At 40.2% G+C, this 21726-nt stretch overlaps 2 protein-coding genes across 3 annotated transcripts in view; one reads left to right on the top strand and one right to left on the bottom strand.

Annotated features, from left to right (window-relative positions):
• DROSHA (drosha ribonuclease III) overlaps positions 1–180 on the bottom strand; it is a 72543-nt gene extending 72363 nt beyond the window's left edge. Inside the window, exon 1 of the mRNA XM_061994867.1 lies at positions 133–180. The gene's annotated coding sequence lies outside the window, so the exon portion shown is untranslated. The remainder of the gene's footprint in view (positions 1–132) is intronic.
• A 41-nt stretch (positions 181–221) lies between these two features.
• C4H5orf22 (chromosome 4 C5orf22 homolog) lies at positions 222–21493 on the top strand. 2 transcript variants are annotated; one of them, XM_061995803.1, is made up of 9 exons: positions 222–383; positions 3320–3465; positions 4122–4271; positions 6339–6801; positions 8779–8841; positions 11445–11566; positions 12421–12487; positions 13263–13402; positions 21047–21493. In XM_061995803.1, the coding sequence occupies exons 1-9, from the start codon at positions 279–281 to the stop codon at positions 21066–21068; spliced, it is 1278 nt and encodes a 425-aa protein (XP_061851787.1). In that variant the 5' UTR covers positions 222–278; the 3' UTR covers positions 21069–21493. The 2 variants fall into 2 exon arrangements, with proteins under 2 accessions (XP_061851787.1, XP_061851786.1); XM_061995802.1 differs by lacking the exon at positions 21047–21493 and adding an exon at positions 14761–15982.
• The last annotated feature ends 233 nt before the right edge of the window (positions 21494–21726 follow it).

Consider the following 21726-nt stretch of genomic DNA (forward strand, 5'->3'; position numbering starts at 1 on the left):
CCCCCTCCCCAGCACCGTCGCGCTCCTCGCCCCGGGACGTGTCCTCGCCGCCCGCCCCGACTCCAGGCTCCCCGCAGAACCACGGTCAGCTTTCGCCGGCCCCGCAGCCCATCGCCAGACCGCCGAGCCCACCTGGCGCCCCGCCGCCGAGGGCAGCCCGGCCCGCAGCGCCCGGCTCCGGAACCGGAAAGCGCTGGGAGGGCGCTGCGGGCGGAAGCACCGCCCGCCGAGGCACACGCAGGGACGCGGGGCCGCGCACGGTCCTTAGCTGCCGAGGCATGAACGGCGAGGTCCTGGCGGCTGCCAGCGGGTCCCCGTCCCGCGGGGGCTGCCTGCGGGCCTACCCGGCGTTGCCCGTGTGGGTGGTGGAGGACCACCAGGACGTGAGTGCCCGGCGCTTGGGCGGCGGGGGAATGGGGAGTCGCTGGGATGGTGCGTGAGGAAGGGCTTGTTTCTTTCATCCGCTCTTTTCCTGCGGCACGGAGGCTTGGTGTGGTAGGCGGAAGCGAATGGAGGTGGCTGTGAACTCCTGCTGTTGTCGCCGGTCGCGTCCCGGGAGGAAGCGCTTTCCCACGGTGCCACCGGGCTCACCTCGGCTGCACAGGCGTTAAACCTGCCTTATGTTTCCTTACTGAAACATAAATGGGATTCAGGGCTCCGGTGAATCAAAGAATTGTTTGGTTGGAAAAGACCTTTAAGATCATCAAGTCCAACCGCAAACCTGATGTTGCTAAGCCATGACCCTCAGCACCACGTGTGTTCATCTTTTAAGTATCTCCACTTCACCACCTCCCTGTGCAGCCTAGGCCAGTGTCTAGTAACCCTTTCAGTGAAGAAGTTTTTCCTAATCTCCAGCAACTTGAAACAATTTCCTCATATCCTATCATTCATTACTTGGGAGGTGAGACCAACCCCCATCTCCCTACAACCTCCTTTCAGGTAGTTGTAGAGAGTGATTGTGTTTCCCTCCTCATTCCGTGTTTGAAGTTAATTAATCCCGTGATCAGATTTTGATGTCAGTTATTGCTGGGGGTTTTTTTTTGTATTCCTCCTTTGAATCACAGTTGCTATAGGTAAAAGTATTGCTGTTGGAATTAGCTGGGCATCACTGCAGTCATTGAAATCCTAACCGCACACAGTGGATGACGTATCAACAGCGAGTTGGGAAACGTGATGTTTCATTTAACATAAAAGTTACATAATTTTTTCAACATAAAAATGTTGAATTTGGACCTCTACTTTTTCACTCCCTTGTTTAATTATTTAACTAAAAAAGAAGTTGCTTTTGAACTGCTTCTTCTGATTTGCCATATGGTTTGTCTATAGTAGTGTAAGCTTAGTCCTAAGTAGCAGATTCTCTACCTAGCAGTGCAGAAGCCTGCTGACTTCAGCGAAGGTTGCTGAGGGAATGAAGACTTTGTGGAGGTAAAAATATTTACACTATCAGTGTAAACAGCAATTTGAAAACAGCAAATTTTAGCATAAAAAAATGTTATTTTCTGAACTTGTAAGTACATACCTTAACACAGGTCATTTTTGCTAAGTTTCACTAAAAAACGTGATGCTGTGATAGCTGTTTTTCTGTGGTAACCAAAGTCTTTGTTTTACTCTTTATATTCCTGTTTACAATTAACAAAGTCTATTAGTATTAAATGTATATGCTGTGCTTTCAGTATGTGTCTATATATTTATTGGTTTGTCTTGTACGAAGACATGGTCCTTTGCTAACACTGATGTTCCTCTAGGGCAAGGGGTCACTAGATATGTCGTATTTTGCTTAGTAATAGTAGCTGGTGCAAAGGAGATTTTATTCTTAATCCAAAGCAAGAGAACTTGGAAGGTTGGAGATCCTATTTGCAGAGCCACAGAATGGTAGAGGTTGGAAGGGACCTCTAAAGATCATCTAGTCCAACCACCTGCTAGAGTAGGTTCACCTAGATCAGGTCACACAGGAACACATCCAGGCAGCTTTTGAAAGCCTCCCAGGAAGGAGACTCCACACCGTGCCTGGGCAGCCTGTGCCAGGGCTCCCTCACCTGAACAGTAAAGAAATTTTTCCTTAAACTTCAGAGGAACTTTTTGCGTTCCAGCTTATGTCCATTACCCCTAGTACTATCACTCGAGCACCAGTGTCTTTCTTGATCCTCTCCTAATTTCATGATTTGTAGTAAGACTTACCTGAGATGAAACTTTCATTACAGATTGTAGGTTGTTAGGTAGGCCAGATATACTTCTTTGGGAAAAGTAAGCTAAGTCATGCATCAGGGAACCCTTGTTAGTTTTAACCTTGTTTTATTTACTATTGCAGCAGTATTCATATAACTGCACATACAGCCACATAGATAGTGAGGAAATTGAGGAAATTATTAAGACAGATGGAATACAGTGCAGACTTCACCTGTCAGTCTTGTTTTATGGCTGTGCCCATGCAGTACACTGGATTTGCCACCTCAGTTTTATGCCAAAAAGTTAGCTCAGTTTTTGTTGTAATGTAGAGATCATGTGTAATTTTTGTTGCTCAGTCCTTTTACAGTCTTCACGTACTCTGTGCAATAGGACTGTGCTTCACAGTCCTTACTGGATTTGTTCTGTTACCTAACTGTGGGAGGGACACCATGCACTGTAAATCAGTGTAAGAGGTATCATGAATCAGCCAGCAGTTTTGTTTTATTTTACCAGCCCAAATTATTGCACTGCAGGGGTTTGTGACACTGTAAATTGATGAGTTTTCTCATCTCCTGTTTTCCCCGCCTTCGATTGAAGACCTTCAACAGGGGATAAAGTTAGGCAATTGAGAAAGGATATCTCTTTACTACAGCCACTAAATTACGTAGGAATTAGGAATTAAGCCCTTTTTTCAAGGGAGATATCTTAAAAGATCAGATGCAGTTTAAATGATGGTGGACTCAGTTTTCAGTCTCTACCAATTAACTTATAAACTTAGAAAACACGAGTTTTTATCTACGTAGTACCTGTGCATGGCGAGGAAGCTTAATACCATGGAGAAGGCAATGCAGGGATGATGTTGTGCAGAAGAGAAAGGGCATGAAAAAAGCTAGTAATTGAGTCAAATGACTTCCTGTGTAGGAGAGAGGGAGTACAGCTGTGATTCTTCACCAGCTTCTCACGTGTAGAAGTTTGGCTCATAAAAACTACAGTTCATGAGCTGTCTTTCTACTGTAGGTGTTCTGCTTTGTGTTGTTTCCCATCTCTTCCTTCCTCTAACACAAATTCTAAAGGGATAAGAGTGCCACTAGTGTTAAAGCCATTGCATTTTTTTATCTCGCTGGTTCCAGTGGAAATATTTGTGTTGTTTTAGGTGCTGCCTTTCATCTATCGTGCCATTGGTTCAAAGCATCTTCCTGCCAGTAACATCAGCTTTGTTCATCTCGATTCCCATCCAGACCTTCTCATTCCTGTGAATATGCCTGCAGACACTGTATATGACAAAGAAGCTCTTTTTAGGTAAGTTCTAGGTATTTTGTCAGAATTCTCTGTGTGTTTCCTGCTGTCTTTGATTTACAGTGAATATCGGTGTGATTGTGTAGGATGTACGAACAAAGAAGGTCTTTTTTGATGAGTACAAAGTTTTGTGGGCTACATCATATACCTAAAAAAAAAAAATCAAGAAAGTTGCTATTCTGTAGGTGCTGATTGACTCACTTTAATTACCTGAGATTATATTTAATATCTACTTAGACCAGTTTGCAGTAAAATTACTCCCTTGAGTAATTTAAAGTTATTTAAATGATTTAAAGTTAGTTTGAAGTTATTTAAAGCAATGTTGATGCTGTTTCTTGTACTTCTGTGTGAAGTATCAGGAGAAAAAGGCCAACAAATCCATGTAGTTTATAATCAAAGTGCCATACTAAGAATGAAGCTGATTGCACTCTATAATCCTAACTTTAAAAATTCTACTGTGGACATTTTTGGTCTGTCTTATAAGTAAAGATTTCTCCTTTTTTGTTTCTTTCATCATGTGAAAACTACAGAGAGTACTAATTTCAGATGATTTGCATGAGTGCTGTCAAGATGTGGAAGATAGTTGTTGTGTTCCTGACCATGTTTTACTTGCAGAGAAGGTAACAGCATTATCTCCAGTATTTCTCCATTCATTACAGTGAATTAAGTATTGAGAACTGGATTATGCCTGCTGTTTATGCTGGCCATATTTCTCAAGTAGTATGGCTTCACCCACCGTGGGCTCAGCAGATCTCTGAAGGAAAACACCATTTTTTAATTGGGAAAGACATGTCAACGACAACAATCAGGTAAATCCTCTGCTCTCATATGCTAATAGTATAAACACTATCTCAGTAGCTTTTCATGGGTGTTGTTTTTGTCTTCTTGGATAAAGAAGAAAATTTAATTTGTGTTTGTGAGTTCGTTAGGACCTAATGTGACTGATTGTTTGTGTGAGTGGATACAGTCAAAATTGTGCCTTAAATTTGTCTTGTTACAGGTCATTATCACTATTTGCATTTCATTTCAACTATTCAAGTTTTGAATTAGTTCTCTTCATTAAAGTCAAACTCTCAAAAAGCAGTACTTTTTAACAGCGGATTTAGGTAACAGAGGGCAGCAATTGGATCCTCCTCAGTTCTCCTTTATTAGGACAAAACTGACCCAGTTCCTTCTGCTCCCCTCCTCTCCCCTCCTCTCCCCTCCTCTCCCCTCCTCTCCCCTCCTCTCCCCTCCTCTCCCCTCCTCTCCCCTCCTCTCCCCTCCTCTCCCCTCCTCTCCCCTCCTCTCCCCTCCTCTCCCCTCCTCTCCCCTCTCCCCACTGCATAGGCCCTGGACAGCCTCATCTCGCTTTGTTCTGATTCAAATCAAGTGATTAACACGAGACTTTCAGATGTCTCTCATCCAGTCTTAATCATTCTGTGATTGGACTTCCAGTGACAGCCTCTCATAATTTCAGCAGGGTGCAGTCAATGACAATTTTACATTCACTATACCCACTACATAGTGATTTTATATAGTGACTAGTTACAGATCACATCTCTTGCCAGCATATCAAAAGAAGTCTTTTGAAGAAAGACAGAAGACGGCAGAGAAGGGCTTTGTTTTACCACCTAAAAGCACAGTAGCTCTACATTTCTAAATCTGAAGTGTAAAGTAAACCTAAATAAGAAGACAAAAGCTAATGCTTTCAGTTACATTTAACCATAAGAACTAGCAAACATATAGAAATACTTCATGATGGCTGAATAGTTCTCCCACAGATCCTCTGGTTGCCTTAACAACCTTGAAAACAACATTTCAATATGTATTTTGAAGGCACTGAGGTCATATTTTCTTCAGGATCCAGGCTTACAGAAATCACATAGGAAGAAAGGGAAAGAATCACAGAAATATGAACTTCCTAAAGATTTGTTGGCAACAGATGGCTGGATAGGTAATAGTTACCTTAGTGCCTGAGTAAAGGAAAGGCTGTAGCGTGAGCTTGTGTTGAACCTTGGAGAATTTCTCAGAAGAGGCCATGTGAATGCCCCATCAACAAGATGAAGTTGTGATCCAGGCTGTCACCATAGCAGGCTTAGGATAATCCAGCCACAAGACATGAGGGAACTAAGCTTCAAATTTCTACTGCTCATGAAATTGTCTTCATGGCTGATCGGTGATGATACCCTGCAATCAAATGAGGCCTTAGCGCAAGTGAGCAGAAGTTCACACTTATTAAGCTTCTTATTTAATCTACATTTGTGATAGTTGAGGTTTAATATACTGAAATATGTCTGGAAAATAATATTTTTAAGTTTTCGCTGTAAGTGGAGTTTTTAATGTTGTTATTTGCATGTTTGTTTTTAATCAAGTTGATTCCATTTAATCCTTCTTGAGCTACCTACTCTGCCTGACTCAGAACAGGGAACCTATATCAGTGGTAAAGAGAAGTTAAATGCTGTCTGTTAATTCATAACGTTTTCCTTCTACTAAATCAATATCAAAGACAAAACATCCATAGCTCTGCAGTCTTACATGCCATAGTATTGACAATATCTTGTTAAATTCTGAGTGTCTTTAAAATGCAATTCAATGGCAAATTAATCTTAGTGGCATATAATGTAGAATCCTTTTCTCATCGATTAAAAACTTTGTAGGGCTGTCATAAAAAATAGAGAGTGAATTTTAATATATTGATTCTGTATTAGAGAAGTATAAAAAGCTTCAATTTAAAAACCTGCAGATTAAAATGGATAATTTGTGTACACAGTTTTATTGCTTTTGTTGCCCATCAATCATCTATTCATTCTTCTCAGAGTCCCTTAAATGTACGTGCCTTTTCCTAAGCTCTTTGCAAAGATGTTTTATTAACTATGAGTTATTGTCAATTGTAGAGTTACAGGTACAGATCATTACTTTTTAAGTGATGGTCTTTATGTCCCTGCTGATCAGCTGGAAAACCAGAAGCCTTTAAATTTACACGTCATTCTCATTAACCCTACTGAAGCATCGAACAGCCAGGAAGGAAATGACCAAGTAGCACCTGCTAAGAGACTGAAGCTAAATACACATGACACAGCAAGCACCGCTGCTGCCTCTTCATCTCAGCCTCCTGGAAACCTTGATCACAGCACCCCGACTGTGAAGAAAAAGGAAGTACAAAATGCAAATGCCTCAGGCAAGGCAGAAACATTGTCAGAGGGTTCAGCTTCAAACTCTCTCAGGCAAAGTGAATGTCCAATAAGGGAAGTTGCTAAAGATGTCTGCCAAGTACTGCAGAAAGGGGATGCATATGTTTTAGATATTGACTTAGATTTTTTTTCAGTTAAAAATCCGTTCAAAGAGATGTACACACAGGTAAGCATGAGAACAGAGAGGAGTCTTAGCCATTCACAGAATGGTTAAGCCCTAACACCAGCCCTAACATTTACATCTATGGAGAAGCTTTCATCTAAGTTAAATTAGATCAACTGGTTGTGATTGAGTCATGGTGGTATTTGAAGGAGAGATGTTTAATGAAGCACACACTCTTAAGGAAGTGCAACAACCTAATAGGAGTAGATCCTTGTATTTGGAATAGGTGTTGAGTGCGCATTCAAGCTCAACCGTGTGTGGTTCACTTCTTATTGTTTAGGACGTAAAAGTTGTACTCGAGTTTCCAAAGGCAATGTTCCAAATACCACAGCAAGATTCAGAGAGGGATGACAGGTAGTATCGTTTTTTACCCCCAAAGAGTGGTAACTTGTCCTGATGAGAAGCTGTCAATCTCCTTTCCTTTATCTGGACTAGTGAGCATAAGAGTGAGCAAGCAGCTGTCATCTCTGATGCTGTGGCTCTGGGCTTAAGACTCTGCCTTGTATTCCATTTGTAACTTGTCTGCACAGCAAAAGTAGCTCAAAGTATAAAGCTGTAAATATGTAGATCCTCCCAGGTGCAAAGCAGTTAGCATTTTTCTTGCTGTGAACAGGATTTTTAGGAGCTAACTAATCTACCCTGAAAATTTGATGTGGCATGTAGGTTTACAAATTCTACTGCACCATCCTGTTAGGTTTTAGTATTTAAATCTCTCTTTAACACTGTTTTAACTTCAGCCTGTGCTGGAGAACATCTGACATCTTTGAGTTTCAGCAAGACTACTACTTCCTTGTTCACTGTGAAGAAGTGAATATAGTGTCCCTGACCACTCTTAGCTTCTGACGTTCAGTATTTACGATCAGAATGTCTTCAGACAATGTGCAGTGCCAGTTGTTCTGAATCACAAAGAGAAGCATACAGAAAAGGCAAATCACCATGGGGATCTTGCCATATAAGAATAAAATTCAATACCTAGATATTGATAGGTAGGTAAAATATATTCTGAATTAAGAAATGGAAGAGTTTGGGTTTGGTATTTGTTTGCTTGCTTGTTTGTTTTGGGGGTAGTTAGTGATGATGTGTAGGGGAAGTGACTTTCTTTTTTGTGCCTTTTTTGGTTTTGTGCTATGATAGGTTCTCAACTCTACAAACAACTTTCAAAAGTGGACTTGTGCAGAGCACCCAGTGTACTTCTTTGATGTAACAATTTCATTGAGTTACTATTTCTTGACAAGGTTCCCTCTATTTTAAATGACTATAATTCCATCCAAAAGTTTTTCACGAATTAACACTTCAAATGTAAAAGTACAAGGAAAAGCTAAAAAGCAAATATGGTTCCCCATATAGAAGAGGATTGTATTCCCAACAAAAAAGTCTAAAATATAAAAGATTGACTGGTCTGTCCTTTCTTTCTCCCTCTACTCCTGAAAAATTAATGAGTGTTCACCTTTCGAATGCTCGTAAATAAATGATGAGATCTGTTTATCCTTGATTAATTAAACCTGAATATTATTAAGGAATAGGACTGACAAGCCCCTTTAGTAGTTTACTTGTGAATTTGATCAACCAGCCTGAAGCCTTTATCTGTCTGGTTATCTTTTCTAATCATACTCTCCTGTCGGTTCTCTCTGCCTACAGGTGCTATCTCACTTTTACTCAGCATCTCATTGGGACCATAGTTCAGCAAAATGTATAATTTCAGAGACTTTAACTAACAGGCTGTACATTTTCAACTTTTAAAGCTGTATTTTTGAAGTCAGGTTTGAAGTTAAGAAATTACAAAAATGTTTAGCTGAGGCCATGAAGCTTTCTCAAGGCTCATAGCCTCTTCCTCACCTGCCTTTATAGGGAGTTGTCTGTAGTATTGGAGTAGAGGAATGATATTAGTGATTAGGTTTTTTTTTGAAGAAGGAAGGCTTTGAGGATTTTATTCCTTATTTAAAGAGCCTAATTTTTTGCCTCTTTTTTTTCTTTTCAAAGGCAGAGTATGAGCTTTTGCAAGAGTTGTACAATTTCAAGAAGCCTCATAGAAATGTAACAGAGGTATGATATTTCCTTGTGGGATGCATGAGGGAAGGATGCTTTTGATTTACCCAATAAAAATGAGTTATGACAAGGAAAGAACCTATGAGAGCTGCTTAATGAAGTGGTCTCCAATTAAGCTATGCAACATACTGAATGCTAATCAGCAGCGAGTTCTTTCCCATTAAACACTTTGGTTAAACATGGGAACTGCATAAATATTTGGCATGAAATGTGAAAATTAATTTCTATAAACAAGTAGTAATTGACAGGGAAGAAATGAAAACATAGTCATGTGCAATCTTTTTATGGCTCAACAGGGCTTTGGTTTGGGCGTTTTTTGGTTGTTTCAGGATTCTTTTTCATGGGTTGGTGGGTTTTTTTTTTCCTTCCATCCAGGTTCTCCCCTTTCTTGCCATAGTTGCTATGCTCTGATTGAACTGTGCTGAGTATTTTACCTATTTATTTTGATGTGGAAAAGGTGGTGTTATGCCACTGTAACATACTTTTCATTGTATGCTGATTATGCTTCTGAATCATGGAAATGTCAGCCTGCTGTACCTGCCAAAATAGTCATTCAGCCCTGAGCCCAAACCACGGATACAACCACGTTAATGGTAACCACACCAAGTAATTTCTAACCAAGATCTTGTCTTTGCTTTTGTAATCTCTCTCAACACTGTTACAGAGAAATTCAACACTTATACTTATCGTGGATTAGTGAATCCTAATTAATAAGTATGTATAAAGAAATTGAGATATGTGGAAGATGATGACTGATGACTGATCTTCATATTTCTTAGTCAATCAGCAATAAAACCAGTTACCTATTTAAAAGGTAGTTCAGTGTGAAGGAGGTAAACTCTTCTGGTTCAAGTTCCCAACATGATTGCAGGGTGTAGATTATTTACAAAAGCCAACAAATGTGTAGGAGGCAACTGAAATAGTTAGCACACAGTGAGTAACGGATAGGTGTAGAACTGAACAAGACAAGACCAGATCCATGAATGAGTTTATAGTGAGACAATAATTTTAAAAGGTTTCACAAAGGTAGAATACTGGTGAACTTCATGTTTTTCAAAGTTTCAGAAAATATCTTAGATGTCTAAGTCCCTGAAAAGTTCCAGAGTACAGTTACATTTCTGTCATACTGCAAGGTGGTATCACATGTTCTTTTGGTGGGGTTTGTCTGGTTTTGTTTTTTAAGTAGCATAGAGGGGGATCAGATGTGTTTTTTAAGGTTAGTTACTGATGGTGCTTAGAAAAACATCATATTTGTACCCCAGGATAAGTTCATCAAGCTGTACTTCATAAATTATTGATACCCCCTCAGCTCCTCTTAAAAACGAAATGAAATATGACGTCACTAGCCAAAAGAAGCACCAATACAGCAAGTAGAATCCTAAGAGAGAATTGTTATATTCTTAATTGTGACTGTATTTATAGAAGCATAGAATTGTTTTGGTTGGAAAAGACCTTTAAGACCATTAAGTCCAACCACTAACCTCACACTGTCAAGCCCATCACTAAATCACGTCCCTCAGCACCTCACCTGTGTGTCTTTTAAAAAATCTCCAGGGATGGTGATTCCACCACCTCCCTGGGCAGCCTATGCCAATGTCAAACAACCCACTAGATGAAGAAGTTCTTCCTAATGTCCAATCTAAACCTCACCTGGTGCAACTTGAGGCTGTTTGCTCTCATCTCATGTGCTGTTTTGGAGAAGAGACTGAACCTTGCCAGCCACAACCTCCTTTCAGGTGCCTGTAGAGAGTGATCTTGTCTCTTCTCAGCCTCCTCCAGGCTAAACACCTAGTTCCTTCAGCTGTTCCTCATAAGACTTGTGCTCCAGACCCTTCACCAACTTCATTTCCTTCCACAGCATTTCTTAATTCTTTCACACACCAGTGCACTGAGCATTTTAATACCAAATATGCCAAGTATTGCTTTTCATTTAATATGTTTTATAAAATCTCTTTCTGCAAATGTTTGCATGCCCAACTGCATTCATGTATGTAGCCTCACTTCAGGAAGACTTCTTGTTTATGTGTTCTGAGCTTTTAAAGAAAGGAGATAAACCTTTTGCAGGATCGGAGCAGTAACTCGCATTTTAAGTTAATTCCATGTCTTTTCAGTCATGTAGAGTTGAAAGAACTTCAAAACATCAAATTTTGTTTTGTTTTGCTGAAAATGCATTTGATTTAGTAATATTCTTTTTTAAAAAACCCCAAAACCAAGATAACAAATGAAATTCTCTTTTCTTTGTAAAAATGTGAAACTTGTACTCACCTGAGCACTTCAGTGCTATAGAAACAAATCTAACAATTAGTCACACACAGTTTCTTAGTTCTCCCCAGTGTGTTCTGGCAGAATGTAGCTGTAGCTTTCTTTTGTTGTTGTTGTGGGAAAGGCAGAGCAAAGAGGTGATTTATTCTGAAGATATAACAGCTTCTGCAGGCAGTCATTCTGATCTTGAAAAGATGTTTTGTAGTAATGAATCAGTTGTTTCTGATTCCCCACTTGCACTATATCAATCTTTTCAGAATTTAAATGATAGGATAAGCTATGATATTCTTACCTCTCTTTTTTTTTCCTAACATACTTTTATATTTGCTTATGTAAAGGAAGGTTTGCTGGATTGTGTTGAAAACCGTGTTCATCAACTAGAAGATCTGGAAGCAGCATTTGCAGATTTGTGTGACAGTGATGATGAAGAGACCCTACAGAAGTGGGCTTCCTACCCTGGGTAGGACATTTCTAAATGGCTTAAAATGCAAACAGTAGTTTGAGAACTGCTTATGCCAGCACTTTCCTAACAGAAAAAGAGTGTGACTGGATAGACCATGTGCAAGGCTACCATTTTTCCTTTAGTTGGAGAGGAGGAGTAGGAGACAGAACAAGCAGAAAGGCAGTCTACTGTCTTCAATGCCACAGTAAACCTTCCAAGATCAGCCTTGTACAGCTTCGTGGAGATTCTGTTTGTGGAAGGAGGCACATTTGATGACTAAAAATTTAGTCATCTGTGTGAAGCAGAGTTCTCAAAAAAGCAACAAATTTGGTGCTCCTGAAGAGTCAACTTTCTGTGGAAAATGGAAGTGAGTCAAAGGCTGTACCTGAGCAAGTGTCCACAAAACATCTCAACAGCATCCACTTTGATTTTAAACTAAATGTTTTCAGCTGAAAAGAAACAGCAAAATTCTGAGCTTTTGTGTAGTATGAAAGTCACTCATTTTCCCCATCAAATGCAGCAGTTACCGCCAGACTTGTGTAATAGTGGTGACAAGCATTTCCTGTCAACTTCATAGGACTTTCAGCTACAACAACTTCTCTCCAGGTCCACCCTAAAAGAAGTGCAGAGGTCTTGCCAGAGGCAGGTAGGAGTATAGGGGCTTCCTAAGACCTGGTGAAGCAGAACAGTAATACTGAAAACTTCAATTTTTCTTGGGTGCAAGAGAGGCAAATTTCATTTTCAAGTCCAGGCTCATGATAACTTCTACTTTCTTCCATTTTTATTTTTCTTCCTTTCTCTCTTTTTAACTGCTTTAATATGTGTGTTTGCAACTGTTCATGTAACAAGTTTTGGGTTTGTTTTAACCCCAGAATGAAGCCACTTGTTGAACTAGTTCACAGTTTGAAAACCAGGATGGAAAGCCCAGACTACGAAATGGTAAGTGACTAGGTGAAAGATCAAAAAGTAGACAATTTCAAAAAGCATAGCTTCAAAGGAAGGGAAAGGGTAATGGCTTCAGACTGAAAGTGAATAGATTTAGATATTAGGAAGAAGTTCTTTACTCTGAGGATGATGAGGCACTAGCACAGGTTGCCCAGAGTGATGGATGCCCCATCCCTGGCAGCGTTGGATGGGATTTGGAGCAACCTGATGCAGTGGAAGGTGTCCCTGCCCATAGCAGGGGAATTGGATCAAGGTGATCTTTATGGTCCCATCCAACCCAAATCATTCTTTGATTCTATGATTTCAGACTTATTACTTGATTTAATACTTAGTGAAATTGCTTATGCCAGCTTGCCTTTCTAAAGCTTCTAAAATTCTGCTCTGCTTCTCTATATTTAGGCAGAATTAATGTGATCTTTCAGGACAGTGACATCTTAGGCTGTCATGTGAGGAAAGGTTTCACTTCACCAGGATCTGTTGATGTACTTTGTAGGACTTAAGGTACCTATTTGTAAAAGATCAAACCTATTATCTTCAAGGGCTGCAGAATACTCTGAATTCATAGGAGGTTGCAACAGTCCATGCAACCTCTGGAATGTTATTCTTTTTGTTTAAAGAACAACTTGGGGGGAAAAAAACCAACTCTTAGTGCCTGAGGAGACGTAAGTTACATCCTTGGTTAGTGCTGGTATTTTAGAAACTTTTTATACAGATAAGCTGTCTCAATAATTTATCAACAGAACTAAATCTCTATTTAATTTACATGTAGGTCCATCAGGCTGGTCTGACCTGTGATTATGTGGAGCTTCCTCACCACGTTAGCACTGAGGAGGAGATCGAAGGCCTCATACAGTCCGTTAAAGTTCTGCTGAAAGACATGCCTAAGCCCACACTGGTGACGGTCGCTCGGTAAGACCATGTTGCTGCCTTTGCTTTGAAACACTCACACTAAGCTTATAGGGCCAAATAATTCTATTAATGCAGCACTGATTGACACGTCTTAAATTCTGTCTTAAAGAGGAAGCCTTACAATGTAGTGAAAACTGACAGTGTTGAGCTTAAGACAGTGACAGTATCTGTGCAGCTAAGGGAAGGTTCTGCTCCGACGGACAGTTTTACTTTCAAAAGCAGTGAAAACATGATGGCTTTCATGAGCTTCAGCACAGGCTATATAAAGCCTGTGATGAGGCTCTGAGTGTGTTGAGATGCCTAGCTGTTACTGGGGTTCATAAATCTCCACTGCTTTTATTACTTGTGGTAATTGGAGCAAAGATGGCTTGGATAGGCCTGCATGGGTTGAAATCACAACTCGTTCCCTCGTTCTAGGGTTTATTGTACTACAGAGGGGATTTCTGTTTTCAGTGAAACTTCTGATGGCAGTGGTTTTCATCCAATAGAATACAAATCCCTTTTAGCCTATAAAGCTCTAGTATAGCTTTGTATGGGGTAAAAGTTATGCTTCCAGGGCTTCTAAAGGTATTTTTTGGGGGAGAACAGGATGGAGTTTGAGGCCGAGGACCTGGGAAAACCAAAGATCTGTCCTGGGAAATTTAATTAGAAGAGCACAGTATATCTGTGGACAAATTGTTGTGATTTAATCACTTCAAAAATATTAAGTGTGCCCTTAAAGGCCAGGGAACAATAGCGGAAGATGACATGAAATTGCTTTTCTCAATAAGAAATAGTATGGTTAATACCTACAAAAAAAGAAAGCTGTATTTCCTGGGCCAGCTGCAGGGTTATCATTTACTGTTGCAGAGAAAATGCAGAATCGTTTATATAGATCTTGACAGGTACAAAATCCAAGTGGCAGCTCTGCTTTTTTGCTAGTGTTGGTTTGCAGGTCATTAATAGGTATGGTAAATACTGGTATATCTCAAGGATCATGATGATTTGTTTCTCAAGTTTTACCACCTCTTTTACCAGTAGCACTGGAATTTTTGAATCTTAACTTTCTACTAGTCCTTTAATTAGATCGTTGGCTTGAACTTTAACTGCCAATGTGTTCTGTGTCTGAGTCAGGAATTGGAAGGATGAACAGGTAACGTTCCCAATCTGCTCCAAACTTTGTATTCAACTTTAGGCAAACTGTTACCTTGAAAGCAGTGAGGAGCACAGCACTGCGCTTTGAAGGGATAGGGGGAGGCAGAACTCAGCACAGTTTGAAAGTAGCTTCAGCCTAGACACAGAGCATTGTACGAATACAAAATGTGGTGATGGTGGTGATGCCTATACTCTCTCATGCTTTTTTCAATTCCTTGATTCAGATCAAGTTTGGATGAGTATTGCCCTTCAGAGCAGGTTGACGTCATTCAAGAGAAGGTTCTCAGTTTACTGGGTTCAGTGTATGGCACTCTGGATGTGCACTTGGATTACTCAAGCACCTCGTCTTCTTTGTGACCTTTCTTCATGTGTTTTTCTCTAATGCAGTGGATTAGTTCAAATTACATACCAGCTATGGTTGCAAGGGGAAAAATGCTGTTATTTCAGCAGGTGGCACTAGAACCCAAGCTGACCAAGAGCTAGTTTCAATTGCATTGCTTTCTCCCAAGTCAGCTGCAGCTGAACTGTTACCTGTTTGGCTTTGTTCAGATTAGTTCAGTGATTATTATTTTTACTGTCTTGGTTCCTAAAATTGGTGCAAGAGAAACTATTTCTTGTCAATAAAATGTATTTTTTCACTCCATTTCTTTAAGTGTCTGTAAAAAACCAGAATTATATATTTAACTTCAGAGAAATCAGTTTATTTTATGTAATTCAACTTTTTTTGATGGAGTTTGGTGAGTAGCAGACGTGTTCCTGAATCACATTGTACCTTTTACAATATAATAATTTCATTAAGACATTAGGTTTACATAGATGATCTTTCTTAACTGCTCTGCTTGAGATGACCAGGCAGCTCCTGATCATTTCTCTAGGGCAGCTTATGGTTTCTGCCCCATCCACAGAATACCATTTGTATTTATATTCTTACTGCATTAATTTTGCCTGAAAGTATTACATTGGTGACTCAGATAATGTCCCTAGGGTACAGACATTGGCTTGGTATTTTAACTTTTGCATATTTTTGAGGATAACATTTATGTGCATGTTTGTGCCTTTATCTGTTGAATCCTGTAAGGAGCTGATTTGATTTTTTTCTTCAGAAACAAAGATTTAATTTCACTGAAGTCAGCAGCAAAACCTCCTGTACCAGGTTTGTGCTTGTTTCAGTACAGCTATTTGGAAAAATAACAGGTTTAGAACCATTTAAATTAGAAAACAGTCTGGATATAGAGAAAACTACCACTACCACAGGAAAGCAAAAACCCACAGGATTTATTTGAGAATGAAACTGAAATAGAAAAGAGAAAGTGCCACCTAGAATATTGTCTTTTATCATGAATAAATTGTGCTTGTAATTTCTTCTGAAACAGGTTGATTTGTTAACCTTAATATTTGCTCTACAGAGACTTTCTGCACTTTTACAGTTTTTTACTATTTCTGCTGCTGATGTATTATAGATTGTAAATATATAATTATTTTAAAGTATTTCTTTCAAAAGAGTAAATTCCATGCCTGTAGACCCATTATTTTTGTGCCTATGCGTTCTGTCCCAAAGATCTGACTAGCCGTGGATCCAGGGTCCTTAATGCTTCTTGAAGATGATGCACACAGCAACAGTATGGAGTCAGATCATGTACTGCTTGTGTAAAGTTCTTTTGTGGTTTTTTTAAGTGAGAAATGTTCTTTGCATCTCCTGAGGGGAGAGCAGGAGGAAGGCAGGAGCGGCTCCAGGCACCCCGGCAGAGAGGTCTCTGTGGCCCCAGGACTGGGGTAGGTGGACGTGCCATGAGGGAAGCTGCAGCCCATGAAGAGTCCACCCTAGAGCAGGTTCATCCCAAAGGACTGCAGCCTGTAGGAAGAGCCCAGGCTGTAGCAGTGAAGTGTGAGCAGGAAGCATTAGCAGGGAGGGACTGTTACCTGTCCTTGTCCCATCACCGTTCTTGAAGCTGTCCTGAGTGTTTCCTGGGGGCTTAGATATCTAGGGCCTGACAAGACAGCACAGCCCTTCAGAGCCACGGCTGTCACCAGGGTGATTTCTCCCCACTCTCACTCGGGCCTGTCCTGCATTAGCTTCTCTCACTGCTGGGATGTGCTTGCGCTCCCATTTCAGCACAGTCCCAGGGATGCAGTCTTCCCATCATCTCTCTAGTGCTCCAGTTGCTTCTGAAGGGAGTAACAGTGTAAATGGGAAGGTCCTCGGCCATACATGACAATGCAATGAGGCAGAGAACCTTCTCAGGATAGCTGGAGGGAAGAAACAGAGGGGAGTACTTGGTGTTGCTGAGCCAGTTGTCTGGCCCATATTTCTGTTTGGTATTTCAGTGTTCCTGACTACAAGAGGAAGGATACATATGGGCTTTATTTGTAACATTGAATCAAATCACTTTCTTGGCTCAGAATTCCAGATCCACAACCCCATTACTTGCCTGCTGTCCCATGGGGCAGTTCTTGCAAACTTCTTCCTCAGGAACCTATCTCCTGACAGAAATGCTACAGGACTTGCAGCCCCTCCAGAGACATGTAGATCAAGGGAATTCCTTTTTACCCAAGCTGTTTGTGGCACTTTCTTTAAAAGTTGAAGGGGGGAACAGTTTTAAAGAAATCATCCCAAATTACATTGTGAGATTTAGGAAGTCTGGGCCCGTTGCTTTGGGCAATGTAATTGTGTATCATTTACTTGTCCTAAAAGAAGATCCTTACAGAAATATCATGTGCTATGCAAAATTTACTGTCAAATCTGTCCCCCTTTTCTATGCTGTTCTGAATGAGGAAAGGATGACTTGAACTCTGCCTGGTGCAACACCACACCATGTTTTCATTGCAGCATTTCAACAACACTTCATCTGTGCTTCAAAACAAACATAAAACCTCACTTCTGCCTTTCCCTTTTTTCCCTTCCTCCCACCTCTTTCAAAATAAAGCATCAGTCAAAGCAACTTTGGGCATGATACACAAAGCCGTTAGCATCTTTGCAGATCAGCACTCGGAATAAACAGAGGTCTGATAATAAACTGCCAACCACTTCTGAGGATCTGTCGCGTGAGTATCTGTTCAAGCAATGCCCTCACAACCACAAAGCCAGAAAGGTCACTGCCCTATCTCAGGGAAATAACTCTTAGTCCCTATTCAGCTGTTCTACAGCCTGAAGATTGAGATGAAGAATAGATGTCCTTTATTTCTGATGTTAAGCTCACCACAGATTAGCACAGTCTAGGTTAGGAATGAATTTATTTTACTAAGAGCCCTCTAGAGGAACATGCAAATTACAGTAACACATTAATAGATCTATTAAGTAAACATGTATCTGCTTTATTGTTTGACAAGCAGGACAAGGATTACTAAAAGCCTCTCTAACATATTTACTGGGTTGAACTGATTACTGAAAAAAGACACAGTATTACAATCATGTTTCAAAGGGATTTGCAATCAGAAAGACAATAATTATCCCTGTCAACATGGGATAAAGAAAACGGGACTTTTCAATTAAAACTCAGTTGTACACGTTCAGAAAGTCTAACTAAAATCACAAATCTGCTTCCTGTTTCCAGCAGGAAATTCACAAGTCACCTTCCTCAATGGCACCTTTACAGTACAATTAAAAAAAACCCTAGTTTTAAATGCTATGTGAGGAAATAAAGGAAAAGGTCACACTAATGTACCAGTTTTCTCTTACACTTTTGTTGTATTGTACATGAACACCAGCTAGTCGAGTTTTATTTTCAGGACCACAGACTAATATTATCTCTTCAGTTCACAGCTTGCTTTTCTTTCAAAGCCAAAACATACACACACACAATACTAAAAACACCCAAAAGCAGAGGAAATCTATAGTTAAGGTCTGGAAGGTGCTCAAGAAAGGGCAAAGCCAAGAGTCTTCGAATTATTCTGTTGTAGAATTTTTAAACAATGTAGAAGCTTGAGACATTCCTAATAGCCCCCTGAGAGGTAAAAAACCTTCAAAATAAAGCCATTAAATATTAAAACCACTTTCTGAGGGAAAAAGATCTTTAATTTCGGTTTTCTCATTCGATTACCTGAAAAGAAGGCCTTTGGCTAGTCCCCAGCCTATTCAGGGGTACTGGATCAGGCTCATCTTTCTCAGAAGATCTGACAGGAGGAATCTGCTCTCAGTCCAAGAAGCATTCTGCAAAAGCTGATACCTCTTGTGATTACATCAGAGTCCAGGCAGAGCACCAAAGTACACTTCTGGGGCATTTCTAAGCACATTGTGCACAGTGTAGACCTCTCTTCTGCCGTCTTCAGGTCAGAAGCCTTAAGGAAGGAGAATTAACAGTGTGTCTATGTGCCTTTCTTGTCTGAGATTGGATGCTAAGTGGGTTTAGCTGTACCATTTCTGCCATTTGTGTCCTTCCTCATACATATTTAGTAGGAAGATGAATGTTAATTGCTGATGTTATAAAAAAAATTACAGCTAGACTTACCTTTTCATGGATCATATATTTTCATTGCTGCAGAAACAGCTTCCTGCTTGAATGAAGTATATTCATTTCTCTCTGCAATCATCACTGCACTAATTTCCACTCTCAAGCACCTGTCAGTAGGACAAGATAATTTTTATACCCATGAAAATTACCCTTCTCTAATAAATTATAAGTGCAAAGTCTCTGAGTACCCTGACATTCATACTAGAAGATGATGTATGAACAAATTCATTTTGGAGATGCTGTGGTAAATTAATAGGCTGTTACCTGGGCAGAAAGTGTTGACCCTTCATTTTTTCCCAGAGAAGGCAAAGAGAAGGGAAGGGAAACTTGTGTCCAGTCTGAAGTAGATATGCAGGAAGGCCAGCATCCAGAAAGAGAACTGAGCTGGGGACTTGCTGCTCCTGTTTCTGGCTGAAAAGACTTACTGTGGCTTGTCTGGAAAGGACAGAATTTATAAACCACCATACCTTCCTCTGATAGAGGCTCTATGCCAAATTGAAGTCGAGCTCAAGCTCCAGTTGAGGTTCATAGTTCCCTGTGTTAGTGGATTATACTGGGTCTGTTTAAATCACAGTTTCCCACAAATATGATATAATTTAACATTTCCTTCACTTCATTTGTGGCTGTTTGTCTTTTGTGTGGACTACAACCAGCTACTTATTGTAGGTGAGGCTGCTTTTTGCTACACAATTGTACAATAGCCATTTTGCAAAGCTTTAGGGGAAAGATTGGATAGCAAGCAAAGCTTTCCTAAGAACTCCCCTTCCCATGACATTGATGAAAAAGCTCCTGACTGAACCTGTTGAACTCGGGTGAAGGAGGGTAAAATTAAGTTTGAGACTGAGGGCTTAGTTTATATTGTAACACATATTGTTGACTTTTAAAGAACCTTCGCTGAGCCTGGCTCTATTTCCTTGGTGTGAGGTACCTGGCAAGTACGTAGCAACTGAGTTTTACAACATATAATTTACTTTTCAAGAGTAAGTTTCTTGCTGAAAAAGTGTTACTATCTGAACTTTATTCTGTCAGACAACAAGAACTCTGTTTTCGCAAGGGTTTTGTTGTCTATCACAGTACAACATTTTCATTTTACTTTCACATACTGGCTACTTGTATAAGATCATTTTCCTTATGAGGAAAGGCTACAGGAACTGGGGCTGTTTAGTTTAGAGGAGGCTGAGGGCCGATCTCATTAATATTTATATAAGTGGTGGATGTCAGGGGGTTTGGGCATCACTGTTTTCCATTGAATCTATCACAGTACAGGGAGTAATGGGATGAAGCTGGAAGACAAATAGTTCCATTTAAACAGAAGAAAAACTATTTTATTGTTCAGGTAAGGGAGCCCTGGCACAGGCTGCCCAGAGGGGTTGTGGAGGCTCCTTCCTTGGAGGTCTTAAAAGGCCCTCCTGGACGTGTTCCTATGTGACCTGGTCTAGGTTGACCTGCTTCTGCAGGGGAGTTGGACTAGATGATCTCTAAAGGTCCCTTCTAACCCCTACTATTCTATGATTCTGTGATCACACTTGCACTTCAGCATAAAAGTTTTTCAATTCCCACTCCACCTTTCTCTGCAAGTCCCTCCAGGTGACCAACAATTTTTTTACCTAACTCTTGTAGCCTGTTTTGCCGGAGGTTGACGCTTGAAGAACACATATAGATGTGAAATTCCTCTGACTCACTTTACTGTGAACATATTAATATAAACACATCTCTGGTCAGGACCTTTGAACAAATGCAATAAGTACTCAAACAGGTTTTCTGTGGGAAATGTTTTCAGTGACCTAGATCCAATGGTGGTTTTTTTCTGTTTCTTGCAAGAGGACATCGATACAATATAAGTTTTCACTTACCTCAATACCAAGGGCTACTTTTGCATTTAATATCACACATAAGTCATCTAGAAAATAAAAAATCAGGTACATTGTAAAGGACTTCCTTGGGATAAAGGATTGTAATCAAATGAACTGGAAATATGCATTACTTACCTAAGTAACTCACTTAAGTAATAAAAAAATGAAATTAATAGAAACAAGCTGAAGTCATTTATTCTTTTCTACAGATATGCTATTAAAGAGGTTTGATAAGAATAGTCCTTTTATACAGCACCGTGAAGACACCAGGATTTATAATTAATTCAAACACAGGATGCAACAACTTTTTCTGAAAGGAATGAGCAGCTGCCAATTTTAAGAGAAAAGTGGATTTGATTTTAAATAGCACCTATAACAACAGAGTGACTACTGCAGGTATTCGTTAATCCATCAGCCTCTGAAATCTGAGAGCATGTGCAAACCTTGGGCAGCATACAGAACAACTCCAGAAATCTCCAGCCTTTACTGCAGAAGAGGCATTTAAAATGTTGATAAAATTTGCCATGATGTGCTCTGTATAAAGCCCTTTGACTGAGGCTTAGGATAACAGGACAATGTCTGTCCACTCTAACACAATTACCGACGTGTAGACTGCAACCCTCTTAAAATAACCTGGGGGATGTGCTGAGCCCCCTTAGTGCCCCAGCACATTCAGAGTTAAGAGATATGACCAGATTTTTGAGGTATCAAGATATGGATCCTGCCAAAGAAATCCACCATTCTGTCAGGGCAGATTTCCAACTTGAGAAGCAAAAAGAGACAAGATGAACTCCTTGGTTGTCTACATTTTCCATAGAGGGGCAAAGGTTAATGATGTAGGGAATGCAAGATGTGCTTACTGGCAGAAATTCATACAATAGGGTAAAGG

This window comes from Colius striatus, chromosome 4 (genome assembly GCF_028858725.1).
Source record: "Colius striatus isolate bColStr4 chromosome 4, bColStr4.1.hap1, whole genome shotgun sequence".
Taxonomy (NCBI): domain Eukaryota; kingdom Metazoa; phylum Chordata; class Aves; order Coliiformes; family Coliidae; genus Colius; species Colius striatus.

Bases quoted from the DNA above. Each gene is read 5' to 3' on its own strand.
- C4H5orf22 (XM_061995802.1), top strand. From the start codon at position 279: ATGAACGGCGAGGTCCTGGCGGCTGCCAGCGGGTCCCCGTCCCGCGGG. The intron at 8,842-11,444 runs GTATGATATTTC...GCTTATGTAAAG, and splicing joins CTCATAGAAATGTAACAGAG to GAAGGTTTGCTGGATTGTGT. The intron at 11,567-12,420 runs GTAGGACATTTC...TTTTAACCCCAG, and splicing joins AAGTGGGCTTCCTACCCTGG to AATGAAGCCACTTGTTGAAC.